This window comes from Anthonomus grandis, chromosome 5 (assembly GCF_022605725.1).
Source record: "Anthonomus grandis grandis chromosome 5, icAntGran1.3, whole genome shotgun sequence".
In the NCBI taxonomy this organism is placed as follows: Eukaryota; Metazoa; Arthropoda; class Insecta; order Coleoptera; family Curculionidae; genus Anthonomus; species Anthonomus grandis.
The window spans coordinates 393,507-420,537 of record NC_065550.1 but is presented as its reverse complement, the minus strand read 5'-3'; the positions used below and the strand labels follow the sequence as shown (position 1 = coordinate 420,537).

At 36.1% G+C, this 27,031-nt stretch overlaps 2 protein-coding genes across 6 annotated transcripts in view; both read left to right on the top strand.

The window, feature by feature from the left end:
• LOC126736018 (uncharacterized) overlaps nucleotides 1-8,118 on the top strand; it is a 69,398-nt gene extending 61,280 nt beyond the window's left edge. For all 3 annotated transcript variants that reach the window (XM_050440205.1, XM_050440206.1, XM_050440203.1), the window contains 3 exons: nucleotides 962-1,134; nucleotides 1,186-1,619; nucleotides 7,678-8,118. In XM_050440205.1, the coding sequence (XP_050296162.1) occupies nucleotides 962-1,134; nucleotides 1,186-1,619; nucleotides 7,678-8,081 (1,011 nt within the window). In that variant the 3' untranslated portion in view covers nucleotides 8,082-8,118. The remainder of the gene's footprint in view (nucleotides 1-961; nucleotides 1,135-1,185; nucleotides 1,620-7,677) is intronic.
• The window catches only part of LOC126736020 (tyrosine-protein kinase hopscotch-like), a 185,729-nt gene that overhangs the window by 85,262 nt on the left and 73,436 nt on the right, over nucleotides 1-27,031 (top strand). For 2 of the 3 annotated variants that reach the window (XM_050440209.1, XM_050440208.1), the window contains exons 7-8: nucleotides 22,554-22,678; nucleotides 22,737-22,952. In XM_050440209.1, coding sequence (XP_050296166.1) covers nucleotides 22,554-22,678; nucleotides 22,737-22,952 — 341 coding nt within the window. The remainder of the gene's footprint in view (nucleotides 1-22,553; nucleotides 22,679-22,736; nucleotides 22,953-27,031) is intronic. The other variant, XM_050440210.1, reaches the window with a different exon arrangement.

Below are 27,031 nucleotides of genomic sequence, written 5' to 3'. Positions count from 1 at the left end.
CTAGATGCCTTTTAAGGGTAAACAATGAAAAATACATTCTAGATAGTTTGCTGCATATCTCGTCAATTTGAGAAAAAAAGATAGGTGTTGGTCTATTATGCATCCCAAAAAGTTAACTGACGATTCGCAGACAATTGAAACAGTATCCAAAACCACAGAAAAACTCTGAGCCTTCAACACATTCTTTGAGAAACTTATGCATGCATATTAGAAGATCGGGTCATATTTAAATCTCACCAATAATTATTCGCCACGTCTTTTAACTTCATTACGACCAACCATAGTCCATTTTATGTTTTTAAACTCAGACTTTAGCTCAGTTAAACGTTTTTCTGACAGGAGTGATCGTGCGCATACATAGAGTTCTTAATCTGTAGGTATTCCTCTTTTTTCGCCAAGTGTTTATCCCTCCCCCAGAATCCACGAGACACGAAGTTAGTTAAGCAAAATAGTCAAGATCCAAAAAATATCTTAAGGATATGAATTCATTTGAAATTCCGTATCTAAGACATGTTTTAATATAACTGAGAAAAAGGAGATTGCTACTGAGTTTAATTCATGAATAGAGTAAGAAATTGAATTGGCTGAAAAGCACTAACACAACTCAGGCATAGCAATCATTCTTGAAGGAGATGACTGGAAATTCAAAATGTCAAAAAGCATTACGTAAAATCAAAGTATCTTAATTTATCTCTCCTTCTCTTTTCTTTCATCCATATTTTCCAGCAAACAATAAAGAGTTTTGTCCCCCAGCCTTTAGAAAGACAGTTAAACTGGTAACCAGTTTTCAATAAGATAATTATTTACGAAGACCTTTACCTCAACAATTTTGGTCCTCTATGTGTAACTGACCATCTAAACATCTTTCAGCATCAGCATTGACTGAATGCATATCACCATCAGAACGAGGCTTCAATACTAAAACTTTAAACTTATTTACGACTCTTAATTGATCGTGTAGGTTACGTGGAGCGCTAATTGTGAACCCTTAGATCTCGATGGTCCTCCAATAGATGGAGGGTGGTCTGAATGGTCTCCTTGGACCTGTACAGTAACTTGTGGCGGTGGCGAGGGTTTTCGTACTAGGACCTGCTCAAATCCGCATCCTAATATTTTCGGAAAGCTTTGCGAAGGGTAAAATGGTCATATCATAAACCTTCAGTGTATTTCCTTTCAATTTTTTAGGCATCATACCGCTTCTGGCGTCTGTAATGATTTTCCTTGTGGAGACATATCTCCAGATACTTTGGAATTAATACGAGAGAAACTGAAAATGAAAGCATATAGTTATATAGTTGATGAAGATCACCATATTGTTATTAAAAATGATAAGGATTTACTTAAAAGGGTAAAGAAGGAGTCGCCCGAGGCGTATTACGAATGGACTAAGAACGGAGTGTTTATCAATACAAATGAACGAGTCTTGTTTGAAGGGGATAATATAATTATTAGAAAAGCTAAACCCGCAGATGCTGGAACGTATGTTTCGATGATTTTTAGGATAAATAAACATAGAGTGGTGTTAAAAGTAATCACTTTATCGGTCAGAGCTTTAAAATTTAATGTAGACACTAGGGCTACTTATGACTATAATTTACAGTGTCATGCTGTTATTTTAGGTAAGTGATATAAAATAATCATTTTCCATTATATTTAATAAGTTTTTGAAGGTCGTATACAATGAATAAATAGTTGCTAATTGTCGGATTTGCATTAAGTTAATAGTCGATAACTTAAAATAGGGTTTAAGATGCCGGTGAAATATATCTGATTTACCGGCATCTTAAACCCGATAGATAAGCAGTTCATTCTTCTTTGCTGGCTTTACAACTTTGGGTGCCGCTTATCTTAGCATATCTACTATGAGTTTTCGTTTCCTAAAATCACGTGCCTCTACTTATTACTGTTAGACTCCCATCCTAGACAAATCTGCTCCGACAGCATCTTTTCATTATTTTCTCAGTCTGCCCACTCATCTTTTGCCATCTGATCTCTCAAGGAATGGACAGTATTCTTTATCAATCTGTTGTTTTCCGATCTTACTACACGACCTGCCGTTTTTTTTCCACGCTCTTGTTGTTTCATCTCTGTTGGGTCCAAACATCATTCTGAGAACTTTTCACGGTTGATTGACGGTCCAGGTGTTGCTGGCATAAGTAATTTATATTGGAAGGATTATTGTCCTGTACAAAGTTAGTTTGAAGTCTCTTTAACAGTTTAGATTTCAATAGTGTTGTGAGAGAGTACATAACGCCCTATTTGCCGCCATTATTCATGCTGAGATATCTTTTTCTAGTTGATTGTCATCCGTCATTACCGCACCTATGTACTTAAATTTCATAACTACTTCAGAGTTATACTCACATATTCTGCCTGATTCGAAGTCTTTGATCCTTTGAAACCAGCATATATTTTTGTTTTTCTTCGTCTTTTGTCCCGTTTACTCGTAGGCCTAGATTACTTGCTTCTTCCTCTAGCTGTGAAAAAATGTCTCGCATGTCTCCTACTGAATCAGCCACTTTGTATATCTCACCACCAAAATTGAATAACAACGGTGATAGGAGGTATCCTAGTCTGAGTTCTGATGTTAGATTGAACGGCGTTGGTGTTCTGTTTCCTACCTTCACCTTAGCATATGAGTTTGTTCTTTTCTTATCTTTATTTAATCGATAATATTTAATCCATCGTTGTTCGTCATCGACGCAGCCCACAAAGAAATTGCCATTCTGTGGAAAGTTCAAAAGATAGTTGGTAAGAAGTGAGGCATAAAGCCCAACATCCTACACTGGTTATATACTGTTGTGATTAGACCTAGAGTAATATACGGCTTGGTGGACGGTAACAAACAAGGCCTTCAATGCTCAAAAACTGGCTAGATTGCAAAGACAGAAGAGGGAGGTCTCGGAATTACAGGTGCGATAAGAGCCGCACCAGGTGCAGCGCTGAACATCCTCCTAAGTTTACCGGAACTCCCACTGTGGATTCAGAGAGAGGCGTTGGCATCCTATGTAAGGATGAAGGATATGACAGCATCAACCTGGGGTAGCGGGGCATACATTAACTGTTGGAGAAGGAAATGCTAATTCTGTTGTCGCTCGATGCAAAACCAGAAGCCACTATATGGCTGGAAGATTCTTTTAAGATCGATATATCAAACAGGGAAGAATAGCCCAACACACGACTCCTTTCGATCTCAAAAGGAGTTGTAAATGGCTCAAGGATGGCACTCACAGGGCTGACAGGAGCTGGAGTGTATCGTCACCGATCGAGGACAAGCATTTTCGCTTAGAAGATAATCGACGGTCTTTAAAGGTCGGAGATGTTCGCCATTCTCGAGGTAAGTCAGCAAGGGAAGAAGTTAAAAAAGACCTGGAAATGAAAATAATCATTTCCGACCAGTTCTAAACTGGTCCAAGAATGCAGGGATAGGCGGACCACGTTGGAAAGGAAGACAGTCCTACTGTGTTGTGTTTCGGAACGCAGCGGAGTGGAGGGAAATTGAAGTTATCAAAGCAGTGGGCTGTCAGAGGCAGTTGTGCATATAGGTCTCCTGATGGACCCGTCATGCTCTTCAACCCCGGGGTGGAGGGATATGAGCGAGCGGACGAATTCGTTAAGCTCGGATAATCACTGCCACCGATCAGTCCTGAGCCCTACCTTGAATTAAGTAAGAGACACATTTTCCATATACTGGACAACTGGGCGGCGAAAAGACTAGAGAAAATTTGAGTAGATTCAACGGTTGAAGGCCAAGAGCTACTATCAAATTAGGATAACGTGGCTGCTTTTTAGACACAGAAGGATTATAACAGACATCACTGGAGTCCTAACAGATAACAGATAAACTTTTAAAAGCTGGGAACTCTGATCAAATCGTGAACTACAGGCCAATCTTATTACTATGTAACTTCTCAAAAATTTTCTAAATTATCCTAAATCGGTCGCTATTTAGTCACGCAAAAGAGCTCATCTCTGTAGACCAGCATGGATTTTTTAGCGGGCGATCTTGTGTTACTAACTTATCCTGTCTGTCTAGCCACATCTGTGAATTACTTGATGTTAATACTCAAGTCGATGTTATTTATACCGACTTCCAAAAAGCCTTTAATCGGATAGATCACTATATTTTGCTGCATAAATTAACTCAGTATAGTTTTTCAGGGAGATTATTTAATTAATTTCATTCCTACTTGATTGGTAGATCTCAAAATGTTGAATATGAGGGCTTTAAATTGAAACTTTTTAACAGGGCTCGAACCTGGGTCCGCTCCTGTTTAGTTTTTTTATAAATGACTTGATTGTGTCACTCACTTGTCATAGGCTGGCTTTTGCCGATGATTTGAAGCTATATTTAAATGTATATGGTTTGGAGGATTGTGTTTTTCTTCAGAACTGTCTAAATATATTGGAGGTAGGGTGCGCTGTTAACAGGTTAGGCTTGAATGCGGCTAAATGTAGTGTGGTCAGTTTCTCTACTCTTACTCTCAAAAACACCTAAATTTTAATTACTTTATTAATGATACGATTTTTAGTAGTATTTTGTATAGTTTTAATTTTTAGTAGTGTTTTTGTTTAGTAGTATTTTGAGTAGATTAGAGCAAATTACTGATCTTGGTATCACCTTTGACTCTGACTTACATTCGTTCCACACTTCAACAAAATAGTTAAGTCAGCCCTGAGAAGGCTTGGGTTCATAATTAGAAGTTCTCAGAGTTTTACTTTGGAAACTACATTAAGACTGCTTTTCTGTTGCTTTGTGAGATCAAAACTGGAGTTTGGCTGCATTATATGGAACCCGCTCTATCAGAGTCATGTTGGTCTCCTTCAATCAGTTCAGCGTAGATTTGCTAAGTTTTTGGCCTTCAGGCAGGATGGCATATATCCGGTAAGAGGGTTTGATCATCGGCAACTATTGGAACGCTTCAATCTACATCCATTACATCTCAGAAGAATGATCTTCTCTGTAAAATTCCTGCAGGGGTTACTGAATGGATTAATTGATAGTCCTGTACTTCTTTCTGGTGTGCGTTTCATGGTGCCTAGGCTTAATGCTAGACATCCCCTAACATTCTTTCTGCCAAGGTCTTATACTAACATCCTGTTGCAATCGCCGCTATATACAATATGCGCTATATTTAATCGGATCTGTCATATGTGCGATATAAATTTATCTCCGGTTCATGTGATTGTCGATATCTTGGTGGATCATTACTCTTGGGATTAAGACCCATGTGTTTAAGTCATAGTTAGTAGGTATATTGCAGTTAATTTAATTTAATTTTGTTGAATATGTGATTATCCTGTTCAACTTTTATAATTATGTTTTTATATCATATTAATAGTTATTTGTTCTAATTTTTTGGATAACTTTTGAGATTGTGACTTTACATTACTTTACTTTATTTGTTTTCTTTTCATTCTTTTAGGTTTTCTTTGTGTGTGTTTTTTTTAACTATATTTTTCATTGTTTTGCAACTGTTTCCTGTTATTGGGCAAGTTGCCTGTTGGAAATAAATGCTTATTATTATTATTATTATTATTATTATTATTGCCAGAAGAGGAACTAAAGGACCTTAACTGGGAAGGCCTGCTTTTCTTGATTAGGAGGCCGGGTCGCCTACTTAGAGAGACTAGGGAGGGTGGCCAGCGGTAATAGCGGGTTTTCATAGGTTGGCGGAAAGGGACTTTTAGGCTTACCCGCCAGAAACTATCACCTACTGATCCATCGTTGAACTTCTAGCACTAAATCCACATTGATAGTCGCCGATATTATCTTTCCCATATGGGGTCAACCTCCTTAGTATTATAATTGGTAAATTATTTATGGCTTTTTTTATGTATAGGTATAATGACTCTTTCCTATCCCACTCCATAGGTATTTTCTGTTGTTTCCATATTTTTAGAATCATTTCGTACATTTTTTGACGTATAAACGTTTCCTCCCTTTTTTAGCAGTTCTCGATTTATACTATCCTTATCTGGCGCTTTGTGTTCTTTGAGTGACATTTTTAACTTCTTGTAGTATTGGTGTTGGCATTCTTACATCCGCTGAATGGAAGTTAATATCTTCTTCCTCTGTTTAACTCTCAATATTTAGTAATTCTTGAAAGTACTTCTTCCATTTTCCGACAATTTCCGTTTCCATCATTATTAGTTCGCCTGTTTCTTTTCTAATGGCTTTTTTTCTCCAACCTTTCTACCTCTTTTTATTCGCTTGAGCTAAATAGTTTTTGTACTTGAATCATATCTCTATTTTGGTCTAATTTCCGTATTTGATGCTTCAGATGGTTCTTCTTTTTGGCAACAAACAATCATCTTGTCTCTATTCTTGTCCTGTAAAACTCTTCCTTGTTCTCATGTGTAGGCTTTGCTAAGTCGATTTTAGTTTTTATTTCTAGCACTTCCTCTTATTCTCGGGCATTTTTTCTTCTTTCTTCCAATGGTTTCCGTCACAGCTTCCTTTATGATTGTTGTTATTTGTTTCCATATTTGCCCCAGCTCTATGTTGTCCTGCTCGTGTCTTAGACAATCCCATCTTGCCTTTTGTTTCTGTGATGCTATTCTTATTCAAAACTTGGTTTTCATAGGCAAATTATGAGTATCGCTGTCTGCTCCAACTGTGTGCTATAGATCTGATGATAAATATTCTTTTAAAATTTATTTATTTAACGGGATTACCAAACAAAAAAAGCTACCTCCTCTATAATACTAATATACACATAAATACATACAATGAATCTTAACCCAGGTCGTTCGAAAACTGTTTCTGTGTTATTCAGTGGTTTTTCCGGTATTCTGGCTGTGTATATTTTATTTATCACTCTCTGTGTTGACATTGCTACTATAAACTATTTAATTAATTGTGGGAATTGCCTAACTCTGCAGTTTTATAGTAAAATTTACTATTTTACAACTTTGAACTTGTAACTTGTGTTTTTATTTTTCTCGATAAGTTCGATAATCAATTGCATTGATTGATAGGCAAGATTTGTAATACTGGGCAAAACTATCGATATCTTATGAATTAACTGAGATTAAGTAATGCAGAGATGATATAGGTGTCGATATTTCTCTTATATATGGAAGATCGGCTTTCTTACGTTTGATATATGTACGACTTTTAAATGTTTTAAACTAAGGACTTTGGGAGTTTTGAATGCACTGTGTTATACGGATTTCACACCAGCTGCCTGGAAAGGAAGAATTCTGAGTATGAAAAGGAAATTAATGATTTAAAAGAGCTGTTAAAAAACCAAGGATGTCCAGTTACGATGCCACAAAAGATTATATTTAGACTTCTGCTCAGATGTTAATGTCTTTGCATTAGGCAGCGTAACAATAAATTAATTTATGGTATTAGGAATTTTACATATAAATTGAGAGACAGAAATGCCTGTAAAATCATAATGAACATTAACGAATTTTACTGTTGACAAAAATTTATTTTTTCGATTTGAAATTTTATAAGACCATCTTGAATCTCTCTAGGTCCCTAAATGTTATCGAGAATTTTTCGTTATTGGTGTGGTGAAGAAGTCATTAACAAAGTTTTAATTATCTTAGTATATCTTAAACAATTTTTTAAAACTTACTGCAGTTCGACAATTAGCTCCTAAACTTTAATATACATACACCCTATCTATATATATTTTTTTTGATGCCAATTACTCCTTTCAGGTTATGTTTACTCCGACCTTAGCCTAAAAATCACACTAAATAATGCGACATATATTGATTACGGCTTAACAACATTAGCAGCCGTTAACACTTACGCCTTCGATTCGCTCAACCAATCGCATTCCGGCATTTGGCAGTGTGTGGTCCAGCAGAAAGATCTTAAGTTGAAGTGGATCACTAATTACATTAATATGCGCGTGAAGAAAAAACCCAATATCTATACGCACCTTATGGAAGATAAACTAACCGGCTGGTTTTTTGGAAAATTAGGCAGCGAAGGGGCTGTATTGGCCGCTGTTATAGTTATTACTATAATAGTTATTTTAGGGGTTGCCGCATTTTTATTTGTTTATTTTAAGTTTTTCTTTTTGGAGTCTAGGTATAAACGAAACAGAAGGCTGTAGAGGTAGTTTATTATTAAATCAAAATGTTGGGCAATAAGACTTATGTTTGATTAGCTGTATATTTAATAATAAACATATTGTAACGAAATTCGGGAACACACTTTTATTGTCAACGTCAAAAACACTAACCTAACTCGCTTTGACTGTCGTTTAATTGTTTCCAAGGTAAAAACTGACTAAACAATTAAAACTGAATGAATTGTCACGAAGCGCGTCCTTTTTAAAACCCGATGGAACAGTTTCGAAATATTTAGAATTATCTTCATTGTTTTTGCCCAAAGAGACCAATAATTTTAGGAGAATACTGACAGTCAAAGCAAGCAAGTATACAAATTCTAGAAAATTAGAACTACAGGGATTTACAATAATATAACCTAAATAACCTAAATTGGGGCCAAAATGGGGCTCTCAAACAAGATGAACTACTTAAAAACTAAACACTATAGATTAAACCAAACGTAAGTAGAACCCTAAAGAAACCCTACGAATCAACTTTAACTACAGAATACTAATAAAATTGTACAAAAACTAGCAGAATAATTAACGTATTTACATTTTCATAATACTGCTCCCCTCTCAAATTTGATCGTCCCGATCAAACATGGGACCACCTGAGTCATGATAGGGCGCTAGCCGGACGATGTTTACGATTTTCATCTTCGCTGTCGGATGTCGTTGGATACGGTACACCACGTCGTTGATTCTGGTGACCACATTGAATGGACCTTCCCAATCCTTCTGGAGCTTTGGTGACTTGCCTTTCGTCCTCCGTGGATTGTATAACCAGACTTTATCCCCAGGATTAAAACCGGTAGAATTTGCCTTTATGTCATAACGTGATTTCATTCTGTTACTTTCTAGATGAAGTTTATCCCGTGCTTGTTCGTGAACAATTTGTAAACGCTCTTGTAAATGGTCGACGTACTCCTCAAGTGTTTCAGACTTATGGGGTCTTCCAGTAATAATGTCCAAAGGTAAACGAAGTTCATCACCGTAGACAACTTTTGCCGGGCTTTTTCCAGTTGACTTGTGGATAGAAGAACGATATGCCAGTAGGAATGGCTGTATACAGGTATCCCAGTCGGTTTGCTTAGAGTTTACTACCATCTTTAAATAGGTTTCAAATGTGCGGTTAAATCTTTCAACCATTCCATCAGACCGAGGGTGTAGAGGGGTTGTACGGGTCTTATTGATTCCCAGCAACTGGCATACTTGTTGGAATATTTGTGACTCAAAGTTCCTTCCTTGGTCTGAATGTATCTCTCTGGGTACACCAAATCGACAAATCCAGTTCTGGAACAGCACTTCAGCTACTGTCGTTGCTTCTTGGTTTGGAATCGGATAAACCTCGGGCCACTTACTAAAGTAATCCATAGCAACAAGAGCATATCGGTTTCCGGAGCTACTAGTAGGAAAGGGTCCTGCTACGTCTATGGCAATTCGTTCAAAAGGTGCACCAACAAGATACTGCATCATCTTTCCTCTTGTCCGGGTTTTTGGTCCCTTGCTTGACGAACACTGCTCACACTGTCGGCACCAGCGTTCAACATCTTGATGACTGTTCAGCCAGTAAAACCGTTCTCTCACTTTTGCCAAGGTCTTACTAACTCCAAAATGTCCTCCGCCGACACCGCCATGAACAGCTTCAAGGACTTCCGGAATACGTTTTCGAGGAAGGACTGTCAGATATGTCTTTTCTTTTCCATCTACGCTCTCCCAGACTCTTTTTAATAATCCATCTTTTATAACCAATGAATTCCATTGAGACCAATAAGCTTTAAGTTCTGGAGATTTGTCAGAAATGTCTTTCCATTCTGGTTTTGAAATTTCTCGAGATTTCAGTTCGTAAATAAGACCAAATACTGGGTCATCACACTGATCTTGGATTAAACTAGCTACATCCCACTCTTTAGAACTGTGAAGGCCAATACGATTACAAGTAAATATCTCTGGATGCTGTTTTGATTCCTTTTTAAAACAATGTTGACATGTTTCAATACAGGGTCTTCTCGATAAAGCATCGGCATTTTGGTGATATGCGCCTTTCCTATGTTCTATTGTAAAGTCATACTCTTGTAATCGTTAAAGCCACCTTGCTATTTGTCCTTCGGGGTTTTTAAACTGAAACAGCCATTTCAACGAAGCATGGTCGGTTCTAAGGATAAATCGTTGACCATACAAATATTTATGGAAATGTTCAATAGCTTTTACTGCTGACAATAGCTCTCGTCTGGTGACACAATAGTTTCTTTCTTGTTTTGATAACGTTTTACTGAAATAAGATATCACGTGCTCGCCATCTTCATATTTTTGTGATAGAACGGCCCCAATTCCAACATTACTCGCATCGGTATCCAAAATAAAAGGTTGTCCAGGAACGGATATGTTAAAATTGGAGATGTGCATAGTGCTCTTTTTAACCGTTGAAATGCTTCTTCACAGTCTGTTGACCAACTAAATACCATTTTGTCCTCCGTGAGCTTATGTAGAGGCTTTGCAAGATTAGCGAAATTTCTTACAAATCTTCTGTAATAGGTACAAAGGCCCAGAAAGCTTCTTAACTGGTGTTTGTCAGTGGGTCGTGGCCAATTTTCGATTGCCTCTACTTTATCTGGATCAATCTTGACACCTTTTTCTGATATTACATGGCCAAGGTATCGAACTTCTTTTTGAAACAAGCAACATTTAGGACTTAGCTTCAGGTTGGCCTCTCGCAGATTAACAAATACCTTTTGAATATTCTTCAAATGATCTTCAAATGTTTTCCCCAGTATGATAACGTCATCCAGATAAACTAAACATGATTCCCAAGTCATTTCACGTAAACCTGTGTCCATAAGTCTCTCAAAGGTAGCTGGAGCATTGCAAAGTCCAAAGGGCATTACTGTAAACTGCCAAAGTCCTGTTCCAGTCGAGAATGCGGTCTTTTCCTTATCTTCTGGATGCATCTTTACCTGCCAGTATCCACTCTTTAGATCGAGTGTTGAGAACCATTGTGAACCTGATAACGTGTCCAGGGTGTCGTCAATTCTTGGTAGGGGATAACTGTCTTTCTTGGTAATGTCATTTAGTCGCCGATAGTCTACACAAAATCTAGTGGATCCATCCTTTTTCTTTACTAGCACAACTGGAGATGTCCAAGGACTCTGAGAAGCTTCTATCACTCCTTGTGTCCTCATTTCTTGAAGCATTGAGGAAACTTCTCCTTGTTTAGATATCGGAATTCTTCAAGGTGCTTGTTTAATCGGAGCATTGTCTCCAGTGTTAATTCGATACTGCACCAAATCAGTTCTTCCCAGGTCATTATCGTGCAAGGAAAACACATCTTGATTTTCTTCAAGACGTCGCAATTTACTACACTGGTCCATGGTTAAATTGGCAGATGATTTTTCAAATAGGTTTTGTAAACATACAGGAAAAGGTCTGTTTGAATAACGACTTCTATCAGCATTTTTCATGACTGCCACTACTTCAGAGCATACGCCAATGTTCTCTCCTTGTTTCAAGTGTTGATCATATCCTTTTAAATTTACCATTCGAACCAAAACAGTAGATTTCTTCTGCGTAGATAAAGTCTTGGCTGGAAAAATTCCTTTACCATATAGTTTGCAGTTTTCCATGGGCTCAATCAAAACAGTTTCTCCCTCTTTTCCTCCAATTGTAGCATTAATCACCACCTCTGAATTTGCTGGTATGGTAATATCCTTGAATAACTTAACGACTCTGGTATTTACTTTATCTTCATATAGGTGGTGCATAAAAATCTCTTCATTTCTCGTCGTCAATATCCGGTTATATACATCCATTTTAAACTGCTGAGCATTCATAACATCTAATCCTAATATGACATCATCCATGATTTCTGCCACTAGTACTGGCTGTTGGAATGTTGTTAAGCCAATGGTGACTGTAGCTTCATGCAATCCAAGAATCGGGATCCTTTTTCCATTTGCAGACTCCAGAATTAAATTGGGTGGTGTTGAAAGCCTACAGTGTGCTACGATGTTCGGCTTCACGATAGTATGACTTGATCCTGTATCCACTACCATCTCACATTCACGGCCGCATATTTTTCCCGGTACTACCAAGCTCTCTCCAGGATGTGGTAGCCGGTTTAGTCTTATACGTGGGGCTTGGTAGCACCCAGCCAGCTTAAAGTTGAAGTTTTCCTGGTTCCTTGGATCTCTTAAAGGCTTGGGGCATTGACGTTTAAGGTGCCCCTCCTCATTGCAATTCCAGCATTGCAATGGTCTTTTAGGTTTCCTCGCTAATAATGATTCAATCTTCTTTAGGCGATCTTCGAGATCACTTTCCGGAGTTCTGATTTGTCTTATTCGTGTCTGCTTTCTGGTTGCTTGAAAAGCTGCCTCATACTCTAGTCCATGGGCCAAAGCTTCTGAAATACTTTTATGATGAGCCATCCTTAGAGCGTGGTTAGTATCTGGATCTCGAACTCCGTCAATAAAATAATTTATAGAAATTTGTTCTCGGAACTCTGTTGGGGCTGAAGGGTAAGCCAGATTTACTAATCGAGCAACATCGGCCTCAAACTGTTGAAGTCCTTCCTCGGGTTGTTGTCTTCTAGATTTCAATTGAGCCTGGTACACTTGTTGTAGATGGGCTTCACCGTATCTCATCTCTAAGGTACGCACCAGTACGTCGAAATTGAGCTGATCCTCAGATGGCACTATTCTTAATATTTCTGTAGCTTCTCCTCTAAGGCTTAGCTTAAGATTGATTGCCTTTTCTTCGTTATCCCAGCGATTTCCCTTAGCAGCGGCCTCAAATTGATTCAAATAGGTACTCCATGCTTCTTTGCCGTCGAATTTTGGTGGCTTTACTTTCACCATTGTTTGCATTCTAGGATCGGGATAAAGAGGGGTCTGTTTTACTTTCATCTCTAGTTCTTGGATCTTTTTTTGTACTTGTCCCAATTCTTCTTCTACTGTTGCTTCAAAGTTAGTCATTAATTGTTTCTGATTCTTCTCCAGATCTTCTTTAAGTTGTAAAACTCGTTCCTCTTGTTTTCTGTCTCGTTCTTCCTGCTCCTTTTTAAGATTATCTTTTAAATTCAGTAAGTCATCTTTCATGGTTCGAATCAGGTCTTCATTTTCTTTCTTCAGGTCAGATTTAATTGTCTTAAGTAAATCTTCCTGTTTCTTATCTCGCTCTTCCTGTTCTTCCCTCTGTTTACGGTCTCTTTCTTCTTGTTTGCGGTCTCGTTCTTCTTGTTCTTCCTTCTGTTTACGGTCTCGTTCTTCTTGTTCTTTCCTCTGCTTACGCTCTCGTTCTTCTTGTTCTACTTTTTGCTCGTCAAACTTCCTCAATAGCAGCTCCATCAATTTCTCGGTCTCCATCTTGGCCTGAGTTCTTGTTAAAGGCATCCACTAAAAATGAGCTTCCAAATATCCTTTACTTCTGACACCAATTGTAACCAAATTCGGGAACACACTTTTATTGTCAACGTCAAAAACACTAACCTAACTCGCCTTGACTGTCGTTTAATTGTTTCCAAGGTAAAAACTGACTAAACAATTAAAACTGAATGATTTGTCACGAAGCGCGTTTTTAAAACCCGATGGAACAGTTTCGAAATATTTAGAATTATCTTCATTGTTTTTGCCCAAAGAGACCAATAATTTTAGGAGAATACTGACAGTCAAAGCAAGCAAGTATACAAATTCTAGAAAATTAGAACTACAGGGATTTACAATAATATAACCTAAATAACCTAAATTGGGGCGAAAATGGGGCTCTCAAACAAGATGAACTACTTAAAAACTAAACACTATAGATGAAAATAATAAACCAAACGTAAGTAGAACCCTAAAGAAACCCTACGAATCAACTTTAACTACAGAATACTAATAAAATTGTACAAAAACTAGCAGAATAATTAACGTATTTACATTTTCATAATAATATTATAATTTTCATCAATTTCCCTCAGACAACGCTTCAATGTTTTCCTACCAGGAATTCTGCGATCGTTTCTCTTATGCAGGCTGTTTCAGAACTATGGGATCAAACTTCTGGGGGTTGTTCAGTGCAACAGAAGAATCCATTTGAGTATAGAAGCCCATGTCAGGAAATGCGTCACTACGCCACTACGGCCCTAAGACGCGTTAAAATTTATAAAAAACATTAATTACCTAAATAGGATCTGCTGCATTTATTTTTACCTTTTGTACATGATACCATAACAACAATTGTCTAAAATCAACGCTTATCAATATCAATTCACAATGTCATGTTTAAAAATTTTATAGCTTACAATTTTTAAACATGTATTGCTAATGGAAAACTTTACCAATCAAGAATTGGCGGATATGCATTTGGCATACGGAGCAACAAACTGCAATGCACGAGCAGCATCGCGGTAGTATCATGAACGTTATCCCGAACGACAGCATTCTGGATACAAAAAGTTTATTGCGGTTCATCGGCGGCTCGCAGACATCGCACCCATCGGAGACAGGCATGTTTAAGACCAAGATGCATGATACTAGTGTTGCTCGAACCGTAAGAACGGTCGAATTTGAAGAAGAGGTGCTTTAGCGAGTTGCCGATGAACCATCAAATAGCACACGTGACGTCGCTAAGAATATGAATACGAGTAACGCTTCTGTTTGACGGGTACTACACGAGAAACAACTCCATCCTTACCACTTCCAGAATGTTCAAGGTATGACTGCAGCCGATTATCATCCTAGAGTTCAATTTTGTCGATGGCTTCTGGATCACATCATTGCACAACCAAATTTTTTACGATATGTTTTGTGGACCGATGAAGCTTCTCTCACAAGAGACGGTATTTTTAATAGTACGAATAGCCATGTTTGGGACGAAGAAAATCCTTATGCAATTTTTCCAAGAAAACATCAGAATCGTTGGTCTGTCAACGTATGAGCAGGCATTGTTGATGATTATTTAATTGGGCCATACCTTCTACCGGAACGGTTAACAGGACCTATTTATCTGCGTTTCTTGGAGGAACCCCAGAACTCCTTAAAAATGTTCCACTAAACGTTAGACAGCAAATGTGGTTTCAGCATGATGAGCGCCGGCTTACTTTGCTATACAAGTACGCGAGTATTTGGCTTAGCGGTTTGGGCACCGTTGGTTTGCCAGAGGTGGAGCAGTTTCTTGGCCTCCTAGGTCACCCGATTTAACGTCGCCCGATTTTTTCTTGTGGGAACATGTAAAGTCTTTAGTCTACGAAAGTCCAGTAGAATCAGAGCTAGACTTAATTGGACGAATAACAGCAGTATTTGAAATCATTTAAAACGAGGATCAAATTTTTAGTGTAGTCCGCCGAAATCATCTGCGGCGTTTAAATCGGTGTGTTGAGGTTGGAGGAAGACATTTTGAACAATTGTTATGATGGTATCATATACAAAAGGTAAAAATAAATGCATCAGATCCTATTTAGGTAATTAATATTTTTTCTAAATTTAAACGCGTCTTAGGGCCGTAGTGGCGTAGTGACACATTTCCGGACATGGGTTCCTATACCTAAATGGATTCTACTGTTGCACTGGACAACCGCTAGAAGTTTGATCCCATAGTTCTGAAACACCCTGTATAAAGCCTTTTTATTTCTCTATATTTCTATCTTTTCTTTCATGTTAGCATATTCAGAAAATTCCATTATGACAAATAAACTAAATGTAGTAGGTAGTAATCATCAGGATTTTCGTGCGGATCTTCGTCTGACCATACATGAGAATTGTGAGTATTATTAATGTTATCACGATATAACAGGACGATTATTATTTATCCAACCACAAAATTGCATACGCCTAACATAATCTTCCGGTCGTAGGTGCTGTACAGGATGTCCCAAATTCCAGCCTCACCATTGGGATCTCGTAAACTAGAAGAGATACGAGATCGGTTAAATTAAGGCAAAGTTGCACAATTTGGTGCCCTTTTGAAATTTGAAAAATTCTGAATACTTCCGAAGATATTTGGAAAAAACCGAAATTTCACGATTTCATTTTTATTTTTTTACGACTCTATTTGAATAGATATAACAAAATAAATTACTCATTCTCGTCGTCAGATTTTCAAACCGACGTTTCGTATTTGGGCTGTCATCATCAAATTTGTTTTTTTAAATACGACCCTGGATTTTTTATTACGGATTTTAAGAGCCCCTTATGTTCCTAAATCAATGATGTATCGCATTTATTTCAAAATTTTTTAACAAAATTCATATTAGTCAGACCTGGCGATGCTGAGAGACTCTTAGAATTTTGTTACTGGTTGCAAGATAAAGTTAATGAAGATGCCGACATCCTAAATAAAATTATAGTGACAGACGAATGCAGTTTTTCAACAAATTGACTATTTAATAGACACAACGAACACTATTGGTCATTAGAAAATCCAAGGCAGAATCAAGAAGTGAGACCTCAGGGACGATAATTATTTAATGTATGGGCCGATATATGGCACAATAAAATTATCGGCCCGTTTTTGTTTGAAGGAAATCTAACTTCCTAAAGATACGCAGAATTAATAAGGACCAATATAATGGATTCCTTAATGGAAGAACCTTTGGATGTCATCTATGATAAACTATGGTGGCAGCTAACAGGACGGTGCACCACCCCATAATGGACGATGCGTCCCCGATTTATTAAATGAATGGATTGGAAACCAACGGACCTGTACGTTGGCCCCCTAGAAGCCCCGACCTAAACCCTTTAGATTCAGTCAAGATCTAACAAGGCAGATTAAGGCTAACCCCGCAAGGACTATTCAGCGTGCGATCCATAAAATTCCTGACACGAAAATGCATCCAAGCAGGCGGATTACTATTTGAATATTTGCTTTAATTATGTTATTTTTGAACCTCTTGTTATGTTAGTATTTAATCTTTTTTTATTAATGCGTTATTATAAAAAAAGGTTTTTGTTTTTAATCTCATTAAAAATATATTTTTTGACTTTCTCTTTAACACATGAGTCCTTATGGAAATATCCATTAATATAACATTTTTGAATAAGTGCGATACATCATTGGTTTAGAAACATAAGGAGCTCTTAAAATCCGTAATAAAAAATCCAGGGCCATATTTAAAAAAACAAACTTGATGATGACAGCTCAAATATGAAACGTCGGTTTGAAAATCTGACGACAACATTTTGTAAAATAGAGAAAGTAGCAATGAGAATGAGTAATTTATTTTGTTGTATTTATTCAAATATAGTCGTAAAAAAATAAATCGGTTCGCGAATATTCGTTTTTTTTTCCAAATAAACTACTCAAAACGAAGTAAGGACCTTTTTTGTAATTAATTAATTTGCATATTTGAACAAAAACTGTCAAAACTATAATATAACAACAAAGCATTAACCTCAAGAAAAAAATTACAATTATCAATTTTTAAAAAACCTAAAAAAAATCTACTAAGAAAAACAACAAAAATCTATTTCTTGATAATAATTAATACAAAAAATATTAAATTATTTTAAAAAAACTATTACTAATAATGTGAATAGCATCCTCGAGCTCGTACGACCTCTGCACACCGACAGGGCATAGATTTAATTAAATTTGATCCCAAAGATATTCAATAAGGTTAAGGTCGGAAAAATTTGCTGGCCACTCCAAATCCTCAATATTTTGCTCTTGAAAGAATTCGGTTATTAGCCTGGCAATGTGGTGCCTTGCATTGTCTTGCTGTAAAATGATATCTGGACCTTCCTCGTCGCCAAAGCGCAATATATAAGGTTGTATAATGTCTTCTAAATATTGGCAAGCGTTTGCAAGGTTCCTACGAAACACATGTAAATTGGTTCGACCGGTTAAAGAAATACCGCCCCAGACCATATTAGAGCGCCCTCCAAAATGAGTTCACCTCTTCGTCTCCAAGCTTTGACACGTGCATCGTTATGGCTTAGTATAAATCTGGACTCATCCGTAAACAGAACGTGGCTCCATTGTCCCATGTTCCAATTTAAATGATTGCAGCAAAAATTCAGGCGGGCTCTTCGGTGCGCTCTGGTTAATTGTGGCCTAACATCTCTTAACTCTTGACCGCATACCACTTACATGAAGCCTATTTCTTACAGTTTATATTGATATGCGTCGCCCTGTAGCATTCAAATGAATATCAACGTGGTTCCGCGCTGTCCTTGCTGTATTTTGTGTAGCAGATCTCACCAAATTACGATCTTAACGAGGTGTTGTTACCCTTTCTCTTTGCGGATAAGGTCTTCCTTCCTGATTAATATTAATATTACCGAATGACTTATTTGAAGTCTTCGAGCAATACTTCTAATGGAAAAGCCTTCTCGATGTAAAACAACTGCCCGCATTACTTCCATTTGATCTAAATGTCTTCTTTGACCAATAAGTCTTCCCAATACATCAACATTCATTTTAAATAAAAACAAAGCGAAACTGTTTCGCTTGAGACAAGTGTCAAATTACCAATGAATACATTTTTTAAAAATTGTGTTTTTTCAAACAAAAGGAACTTATCTGCTAAATGTATTAAAAAAAAAGAATGTTTACATATGAAATATTTGTGTGTCTGTTTTATAAATAATAGCAAAAAATTACCAAGGTGATTAAAAAATTCATAAAACTACGAGTGTTTTTAATAGTGGTCTCTATTTCGTTTTGACTAGTTTATCTTCGGATGTATTCGCAATTTTTGAAGTTTTAAAAGGACGTTTTAATGAGCACCAAATTGCACTACTTTGCCTCAATCTCCGACCTCGTATCTCTTCTTGTTTACAAGATCCCAATGGTGAGGCTCGAATTTGGGACACCCTGTATAGGCCGTACATAGTATGGATATAGGCCTCGCTTGTGGAGCGTGCTGATTAATCTTTTCTGTGAAATGACCAATTGAGTAGCAATTCTTCGTGAGATGGTCGTTGCATCATCTTCTGCCAAATTCAGAATATTTTCTACTTCTTTTAAACTTAACAACAAAACGGATCAAACAATTCCAGCATTTGTCATAAGAAGCGGTAAATAATCGGGTAAGAACATGTGAGTTTTTTAACATTATTTTCACGTGTAAAATACTCACTTGGAGTTTAATCCGTTTCTTTCGAATTAAAAATAAATAAATGAGAAATTTCTGCAAATAAATTTTAAAGTACACGGTCTGTATCTAAGAGATATTTATGACACGTTATGAATATTTTCAAATCGCCAATCAAAAGCACTAAATACCAAATCATACAAACTATGCATATCTCTTTATTTAAGTTTATCTCTAGCACATACTCTCCTTAATCAATATTCCAACCAAATGGATTGTCAGCTCAAATTTGTAGTATTTAATTTATATGCGCTCCCCACTGGATCAACTCAACTCCACAGGGCACATGCTACCGCAAGGTTGTAATGCGGTATAAATTAGAACTGTCTATACTGTGGCCACCCACTATTCAACCAAAATATCAAGGAAACCGACCAACCTCCACATGAAACATCAAACAAATCTCCTCCCTTCGCAAATGAGGTGATACGTACGCAAAATTGAACGATAACTGGGTTCGCAAAGTAGCCACCTCGGCGCTGCTGGTCAGAAGTGTACCTCGCTCTGATTTGCTACTCTGCGCTATTATATCCCGTAAAAGTTATTTACAGAGTTATACTCTATTTCAGAAGTGTATAGAGCAATAAACTGGGGAATTCCGTTCTGTTTGGCTACATTTCGTGGTAGTTCATAGGCGCAGGTACTTATAATATTTATGAAAATGATTAAATGCCTTTATTTTGAAAGAGATTAAATACTAAATAAATACTTTTAATCCTTTTGTATAGGTACCTATCTTTTAACGCTTTGTAACATGCAAAAATGGGGTCAGGTAATATATACAGACTATAAATACTTTTAAATCATATTTTAAACGTTAGTAGTCACTGCTACGCTGTAGTGTAATCACAAAATTATTATCCCAATATTTAAAAAATGGAGGTATTCAGTCCAACGAAAAGATGTACTAAAAATTCTCCACTATCGCTGAGTGAAAAAGTTATTATTTTAAATGTACATGATTGCATAAAACACGATTACCCTAGTTTTACTGTGCAAGAAATTGTTGAAAAATGTTCTCGAATGAGTGGAATTGGAAAGTGAAACAAATTGTTGCGGGAAAGAAAAGTAGCAGGTCAAGTGGAATCTCCCAAGCAAAAGCCAGGACGACCTACAAAAGTCCTTGATGAAAATGCTAAATGTATAATTCGAAGAAAAGTTCACTCTTTTTATTTTAAAAAGGAAATACCCACCCTAGACAAAATTTTAATGGAGCTTGGCCGAGATGACAGTATTCCGTTGATAAGTAGAAAACTTTTATGGAAAACTTTAAAAAATATGGATTTTGCCTGGGAAAAGCATAACCGCGACGAAATTGTTTGTTGGAGACGACAATACTTGAGAAGTATCAAGCAGTACCGCAGGGAGCAAAAGAAAGTTTTTTATCTTGATGAGACGTGGATTAACAAAGGTTATATAGTCCAAAAAATGTGGCAAGACAAAAATATAACCAGTGCTCGCCAAGATTTCATAGAAGGCCTGTCTACGGGTATTAAAGTACCTTCGGGAAAAGGAAAAAGACTTATAATCACACATATTGGAAGCGAAGAGGGATTTTTAAAAGAAGGTCTGCTAACCTTTGAGTCGACTCGCACAGGAGATTACCATGTAGACATGAACTCAGACGTTTTCGAGGACTATTTTGGTGAAATGATAAAATTTCTTCCGGCTAATTCGGTGGTGGTTATGGATAACGCAAGCTATCATTTACGGCGAATAGAGAATGGCGTCTTCTTCAAGTTGGAGAAAGCAAGAAATTATCGATTGGCTGACTGCAAAAGGTATTGCGTTTGAAGCAAATTTGATAAAAAAAGATCTGCTGGCAATAGCAAACTTACACAAAACTCGTTTCATGAAATACGCCGTGGAAGATATAGCCGAAAAATATAATATAACTGTACTGCGCTTACCGCCATATCATTGCGAACTAAATCCTATAGAACTGATATGGGCGCAGGTAAAAGGATTTGTAGCAAGACAAAACATGACTTTTAAAATGAAAGATGTTAAGCTACTGTTTGATCAAGCCATTACGGAAGCGACACCAGAGAATTGGCGAAAAGCAGTCCAGCATGTAATTAAGCAAGAGGACAAAATGTGGGATCTTGACAACCTCATCGATCAGACAGTCGATCCTTTAATTATAATGTCAAGAGGTGATGACAGTTCGTCAGATGACGAAGAAGACTACAATCTATTATAATTTAAAATTGTTATACACTGTTCAAAAAGTGCCAGATCCAAAAGTGAAATTTTTAACTGTTTTACTCTACATATTATGTTTAATAAATTTGTGAAAAAATATATTATTCCATTTAAACAAAAGTAACTTTCTACAATAAAATAGCATTTAAGTACATTAATTATAAGGTAAAAAACAAGTCCCAGTTGCACGCCTTTGGCGAACCGTTTTCAATGTTTCAGTGGGTAACAATGGGCAAAACTCATAAATTGACCCAAAACCGGGTGGCACTACCTGCAATCAACGAAAAGAAAGAATTTTACATTGAAACTAATACCCAACTAAGGTAGTGACATAAAATATTGGTGGATCACTAGGTACCACTTTTGCATACCTAATGAGGTTTTATTGCTCTACACACTTCTGAAATAGAGTATAGTATTAATTGTGATTTGTCCAATTTTATTTATACAATGATTTTGCTAATGTTGTGAGCTATGGATTTATGAGAATTTGTTTACATGATTTCTGTTTATGTTTTCATTTTTGTTAGTATGAGCCACGTCACCGAAAATTATGTTATCCGCAAAATTAGCACGTTGCTCAAACAAGTTGGATTTTTTGGGTATGAAGATGAAAATCTTTAAGGAAAATTCGCTGAAAAAAGCCGGTTGAAATGTCCAATTGTTAAGCTATCTAAACTGTCAGAAATTTCTGGGCTTTATCAATATGAAAATTGTCTTACCAATAGAAAAGCATTTGTCTTGATTAAATGAGTCTGTTAATTATAAAACTATAAAGATCTGTTAATTATAAAACTATAAAAAATTATAAAGATATATGAAGATATCGAAGATATAAGAGAAATAATAATCAACATATTGATGTTTAAAAAATAAACTGTATGTAGTAGTATCGCAGTAGCTCCGGTGCATATAGTTAATATTCACCAGAGCTACTCATATATAATGTTAAGTATAGTTAGTGGCCAATATTTAGATTGTGATATTAGTTTATTAGAAAATTTATATTTCATATTTTATATTTGTTGATAAATAAATGATTTTACTACATTTTGTTTAGACTCTACTTAACTCATCCTTACCTGACCTGACCTGACCTGATTTGAAAGAGTTAACAGCTCAAGAGTTTTATTTTGGCTTTTAATTTATTTAGCTTTACATGTTTTATTATATATGATTAAAATATTTACTATTTTCAGGGCAGAGAAAGGATGGTTCAAGAAAATTGACTTTTCTACACAGAGGAATGTGGCGAGTCGAAAAGGGCAAGAAAGTCGAAGTAGCTTTGAAGTTTTACGAGGAGTCCCAAGGCAAACATAGCACGGTAACTTTTAATATTCCTTTTTTCCTTGTTCACACAATATTTACTTCTAATTTTTTAGGAGTTTCTTACGTTAGCCAGCCAGTGGGCATTTTTAAGATCTCCAGATTTAGTAAGACTTTTCGGAATCGCATTGAAACCCATGGCTATGGCGATGGAATACTTTAATTTGGGACCATTAGATCAATATCTTCGAGATAACCGGGGTATAATGAAGCCGGAAGATTTGCTTGAGGCTGCCGGATGTTTGGCTAAAGCTTTATGGGATATTGTAAGTGTATGTAATACGGCATCATTTTTCATATTCATGTTGGTTAATTCTTTTAGTAATCATATGAAACACGGTTTATCCTTAACATTGCACATTATTAGAATCGTATGAAAAAATAAACATTCTTTTCAAACAAAATAAAAAAAATCAGTTTATTATACAAAAAATTTAAATTATAATGGAAAACTAAAAAATTGTTTTTACTAAAAAATTTCGCAGTAGATAATGTTATAGAGAAGAAAAAATTATAATTTTAACTAAAACAATGAAAAATTATGCTTCTTGCTAAGTGAGTTGGATCTGGGTTCAAATAAAACCTCGGGTTTTAGTTTTTAATACTGGCGTCGTTTAGGCCTATATTACGCTATCCTCAAGCTGATAAAATGTAGAAACCTCTTATCCCCAAACATTATACTTTACAGTTATAAAAAACGTAGTGAACCTCAAAAATAATAAGTAATTTTATAATATGCAATAGTCTTTCTGCTTCCGTCTAAAACGAAGTACAACCAACTAATCATTAGTCTACATATATACATAGCATAAATCAACACTGTTCCGCAATTTTCTCGTTAGAGGACCTTACAGGCACAAACTCACTGAATTATTCATAAAAATAATAAAATATATTAATTGAAACAATTTTAAGATAAAATGAAAATAATGCAATCTCCCTTTACCTATTTATTAAACATTCAGTTATTTGGAATTTCTATTATACACCTTTGATATGAATAAAACCACTAGATACTCTCAAATACAGTTTTATGCCAATGACACACAAGTGTTATACAGCTTTAATCCTAAACATTATAATGATATAATGTTATAAAGCTAAGATGCACAAAAAATTTAAGTTGACGAATATATTGTTTTACAGAGAGGAGTTTTGTAGGATCAGAACGGTAGTGAAAATGCAACTAAAAACAGCCTATAAGTCTTATATAACAAGTTCTGAGGAAAATATTTTAACTGACTCTAGTCGTTTTTGGAACTTTGTTCATAATAAAAATAGGACATCAACTATTCCAGGCATCATGCGTTATAAGGACAAGAACCTCAATAATCCCCAAGAAATAGTCGACAGTTTTGCACATTATTTTAATTCTGTTTTTCTACGCTCCGGTGCGGCTGCAACACCGACGATAGATGCTACAGCAGCAGTAGCCGTCTTTGACTCTTTTCGCATCACCCCGGTAACCCAACACGAGATCCTCGCTGCTATCGCTTCGCTGAAAAATAAATTCACGGCTGGCCCGGACGGCATCCCAGCATTTTTAATTAAAGATTGTCGATATGCTATGGTACGCTCGTTGGAAATCTTATTTAATCTCTGTTTAAACAAAAAAGAATATCCTATGACATGGAAAGAAGCACGAGTATGTCCTGTCTTTAAGGGTGGTGATCGTGAGCATATCGAAAACTATAGACCAATTTCTTTCTTGTGTAACTTTTCAAAGGTCTTTGAGAAAATACTTTATTCACGAATCCAGTTTTTTGTCTCTAATAAATTGTCTCTACATCAACATTGTCTCTACATTTTTACCGGGAAGGTCCACTGTTACAAACTTAATAATTGTCACTCAATTTATTGCGAATGCCTTGGATAGCCAGAGCCAAGTTGATGTAATTTATCTAAATTTTTCAAAGGCTTTTGATCGCTTGGATCATAATATACTCTTAAATAAACTTCATAGTTTTGGTTTTCTATCGGATTCCTTGATCCTTTTTAAGAGCTATCTCTTAAATAGAAAGCAATATGTCTGTCAACGGGGTTTCTGTTCCTATAAATATACTGCGTCATCGGGGGTTCCCCAAGGGTCAAATTTAGGTCCATTATTCTTTCTCTTATTTATCAATGACTTAAGTGATAAACTAGATCAACAAAAGCTCTTATTTGCTGATGATCTAAAAATCTATTCTTCTGTAACCAATACTACTGATTGCATGTCCTTGCAGAACGATTTGAGGTGTGTAAGTCTGTGGTGTGATGAAAACAGGTTAAATCTAAATGTGTCTAAATGTAAGGTGGTGTCCTTTTCTAGAAGGAAAAATGTAATCGAATTCGATTACACCCTTTCCACAAAACTTACTCGATGTTCATCAATCAGTGATTTGGGTGTCGTGTTTGATAATAAGCTTACCTTTGTGAACCAGATAGATAATATATCAAACAGTGCTAGTAAAGTCTTTGGATTTATTGTGCGAAACTGTCGGGGTTTCAGTAACATAGAAGCCTTAAAAAACTTATATTTTGCTCTTTTACGTTCTAAATTGGAATATGCTTCTATAGTGTGGAACCCTTACTACCAGGTTCATAAATATTCTATCGAAAAAATACAGAGAAAATTTTTAAAGTATCTTTCCTTTAAGGCTGACGGATTTTATCCTCCTCAGGGAATCTCTTACGAAACTCTCCTAACTCGCTTTTCCGTGGAACCTCTTGAAATTAGAAGAAATAGATCGTCGGTCTTGTTGGTGCATAAGATATTGCATGGGAAAGTTGATTGTCCTGAGCTACTAGAGAATCTAAATTTTTCTGTGCCGCGTCTCAACTCAAGAAACACAAACTTATTTTATTGCCCAGGGGCCAGGACAAATGTAATGTTAACTTCACCCTTATACGTAATGTCAGACAATTCAAACAAAATAACGCCATTCTGTGATCTATTTGTTTGCTCACGTAATAATTTAATTAAAGTCTTTACAGAGTTGTTTACTACTTCTTAATGAACTTATATTCGCGACTTGGTATTCTAAAGTTTACGTATCGCATTTGTTATGGTACTCTATTTAGTATGCTTAGCTGATTTATATTTCGGGTTGAAATGATATTTTTGTTTTTTTTTTCTCTTTCCTCTCTCTCTGAAATTCTTGTTTTTTTTTTCTTTTTTTCTCTTAAAATAATTTTTTAGGTACTTATAAGCTATTTAGACTTAGTTTATCTTTATATTTTGAACATTTATAATGACATATATACAGGGTTAATGGTAATTCGATACATTCCTTTGGAGATGTGATAGGGGAGGGGGTAAGAAGTAAATTGAACCCTAATATGTATTATGCAAAAGTTGATAGTTTTCGAGATATTTAATTTTTTCTGTTTTTCTTCAAAATGTAGACCTTAGTGGTTTAAAAGGCAGTTTCCAGAATATCCGCTGTATATTTTTTTTAACTTTTTAGGCAAAATACATGCTCAACACAATAGTGTTACGTTTGTAACGGCAAAAGTCCCGCAAATAGTTGTAACCATAGGTAAATTCTCGATGCAAAGTGTAATTTTTTTTTCTTAAATAAAATACTACACTTTCTAGTGGATATTTTTTGAAAAAAAATTATGCTACATTCTTCAAAATTTACGTAAAACTTACTTATTATCTAAGCTAACTCATAGGCTATAAATGCTTCCCTAAAATTTTAACAGAATTTTGTATTTTTCTTATTAATAGTAAGAACGCACTTGAAAAATGCCAAGTGGTATTTACTTCTATGGTATTTAAGTACTATAGCAACAATTTGTTTTTTTAATTTTATTGTTAAAAATTTGATGTGTAGATAGTCTGACAGCAATAATTGTTGTGGAAAGTAGTTAAATTACGAGTTTCGAGTTTATTTTTCTCGTGTTTTCAAAGAAGGTATTCTATTGGTTTCTGCGCTATGGCCACGTTTACTAACGCTGAATATGCAGATATTATGTTTGTTTATGGGTTTTGCAATGGTAATGCCGCGGAGTCTCGCCGAGATTACCAACGTCGCTTTCCGAACCGCCGCATTCCAAATGTCCGTGTTTTCGCTTCGACCTACCGAGCTATCGCTGAAACTGGATCCGTAAAACCAAGAGAGGTGACGCTGGCGCTCCTCGCGTATATCGAGCAGAAGATGAGGAGGAAATATTAAGACATTTTGAACACGATCCAACCATATCCACTAATGCCGTAGCGCAGAAAACAGGATCATCGCAATAGAAAGTTTGGTCCACGATTTGGCAAATGGGAAGCCATCCTTACCATTATACGCCTGTCCAAGGATTGGAAGAAGGGGACCCGATAAGAAGGGTAGAATTCTACAGATTTATTATAAATTCT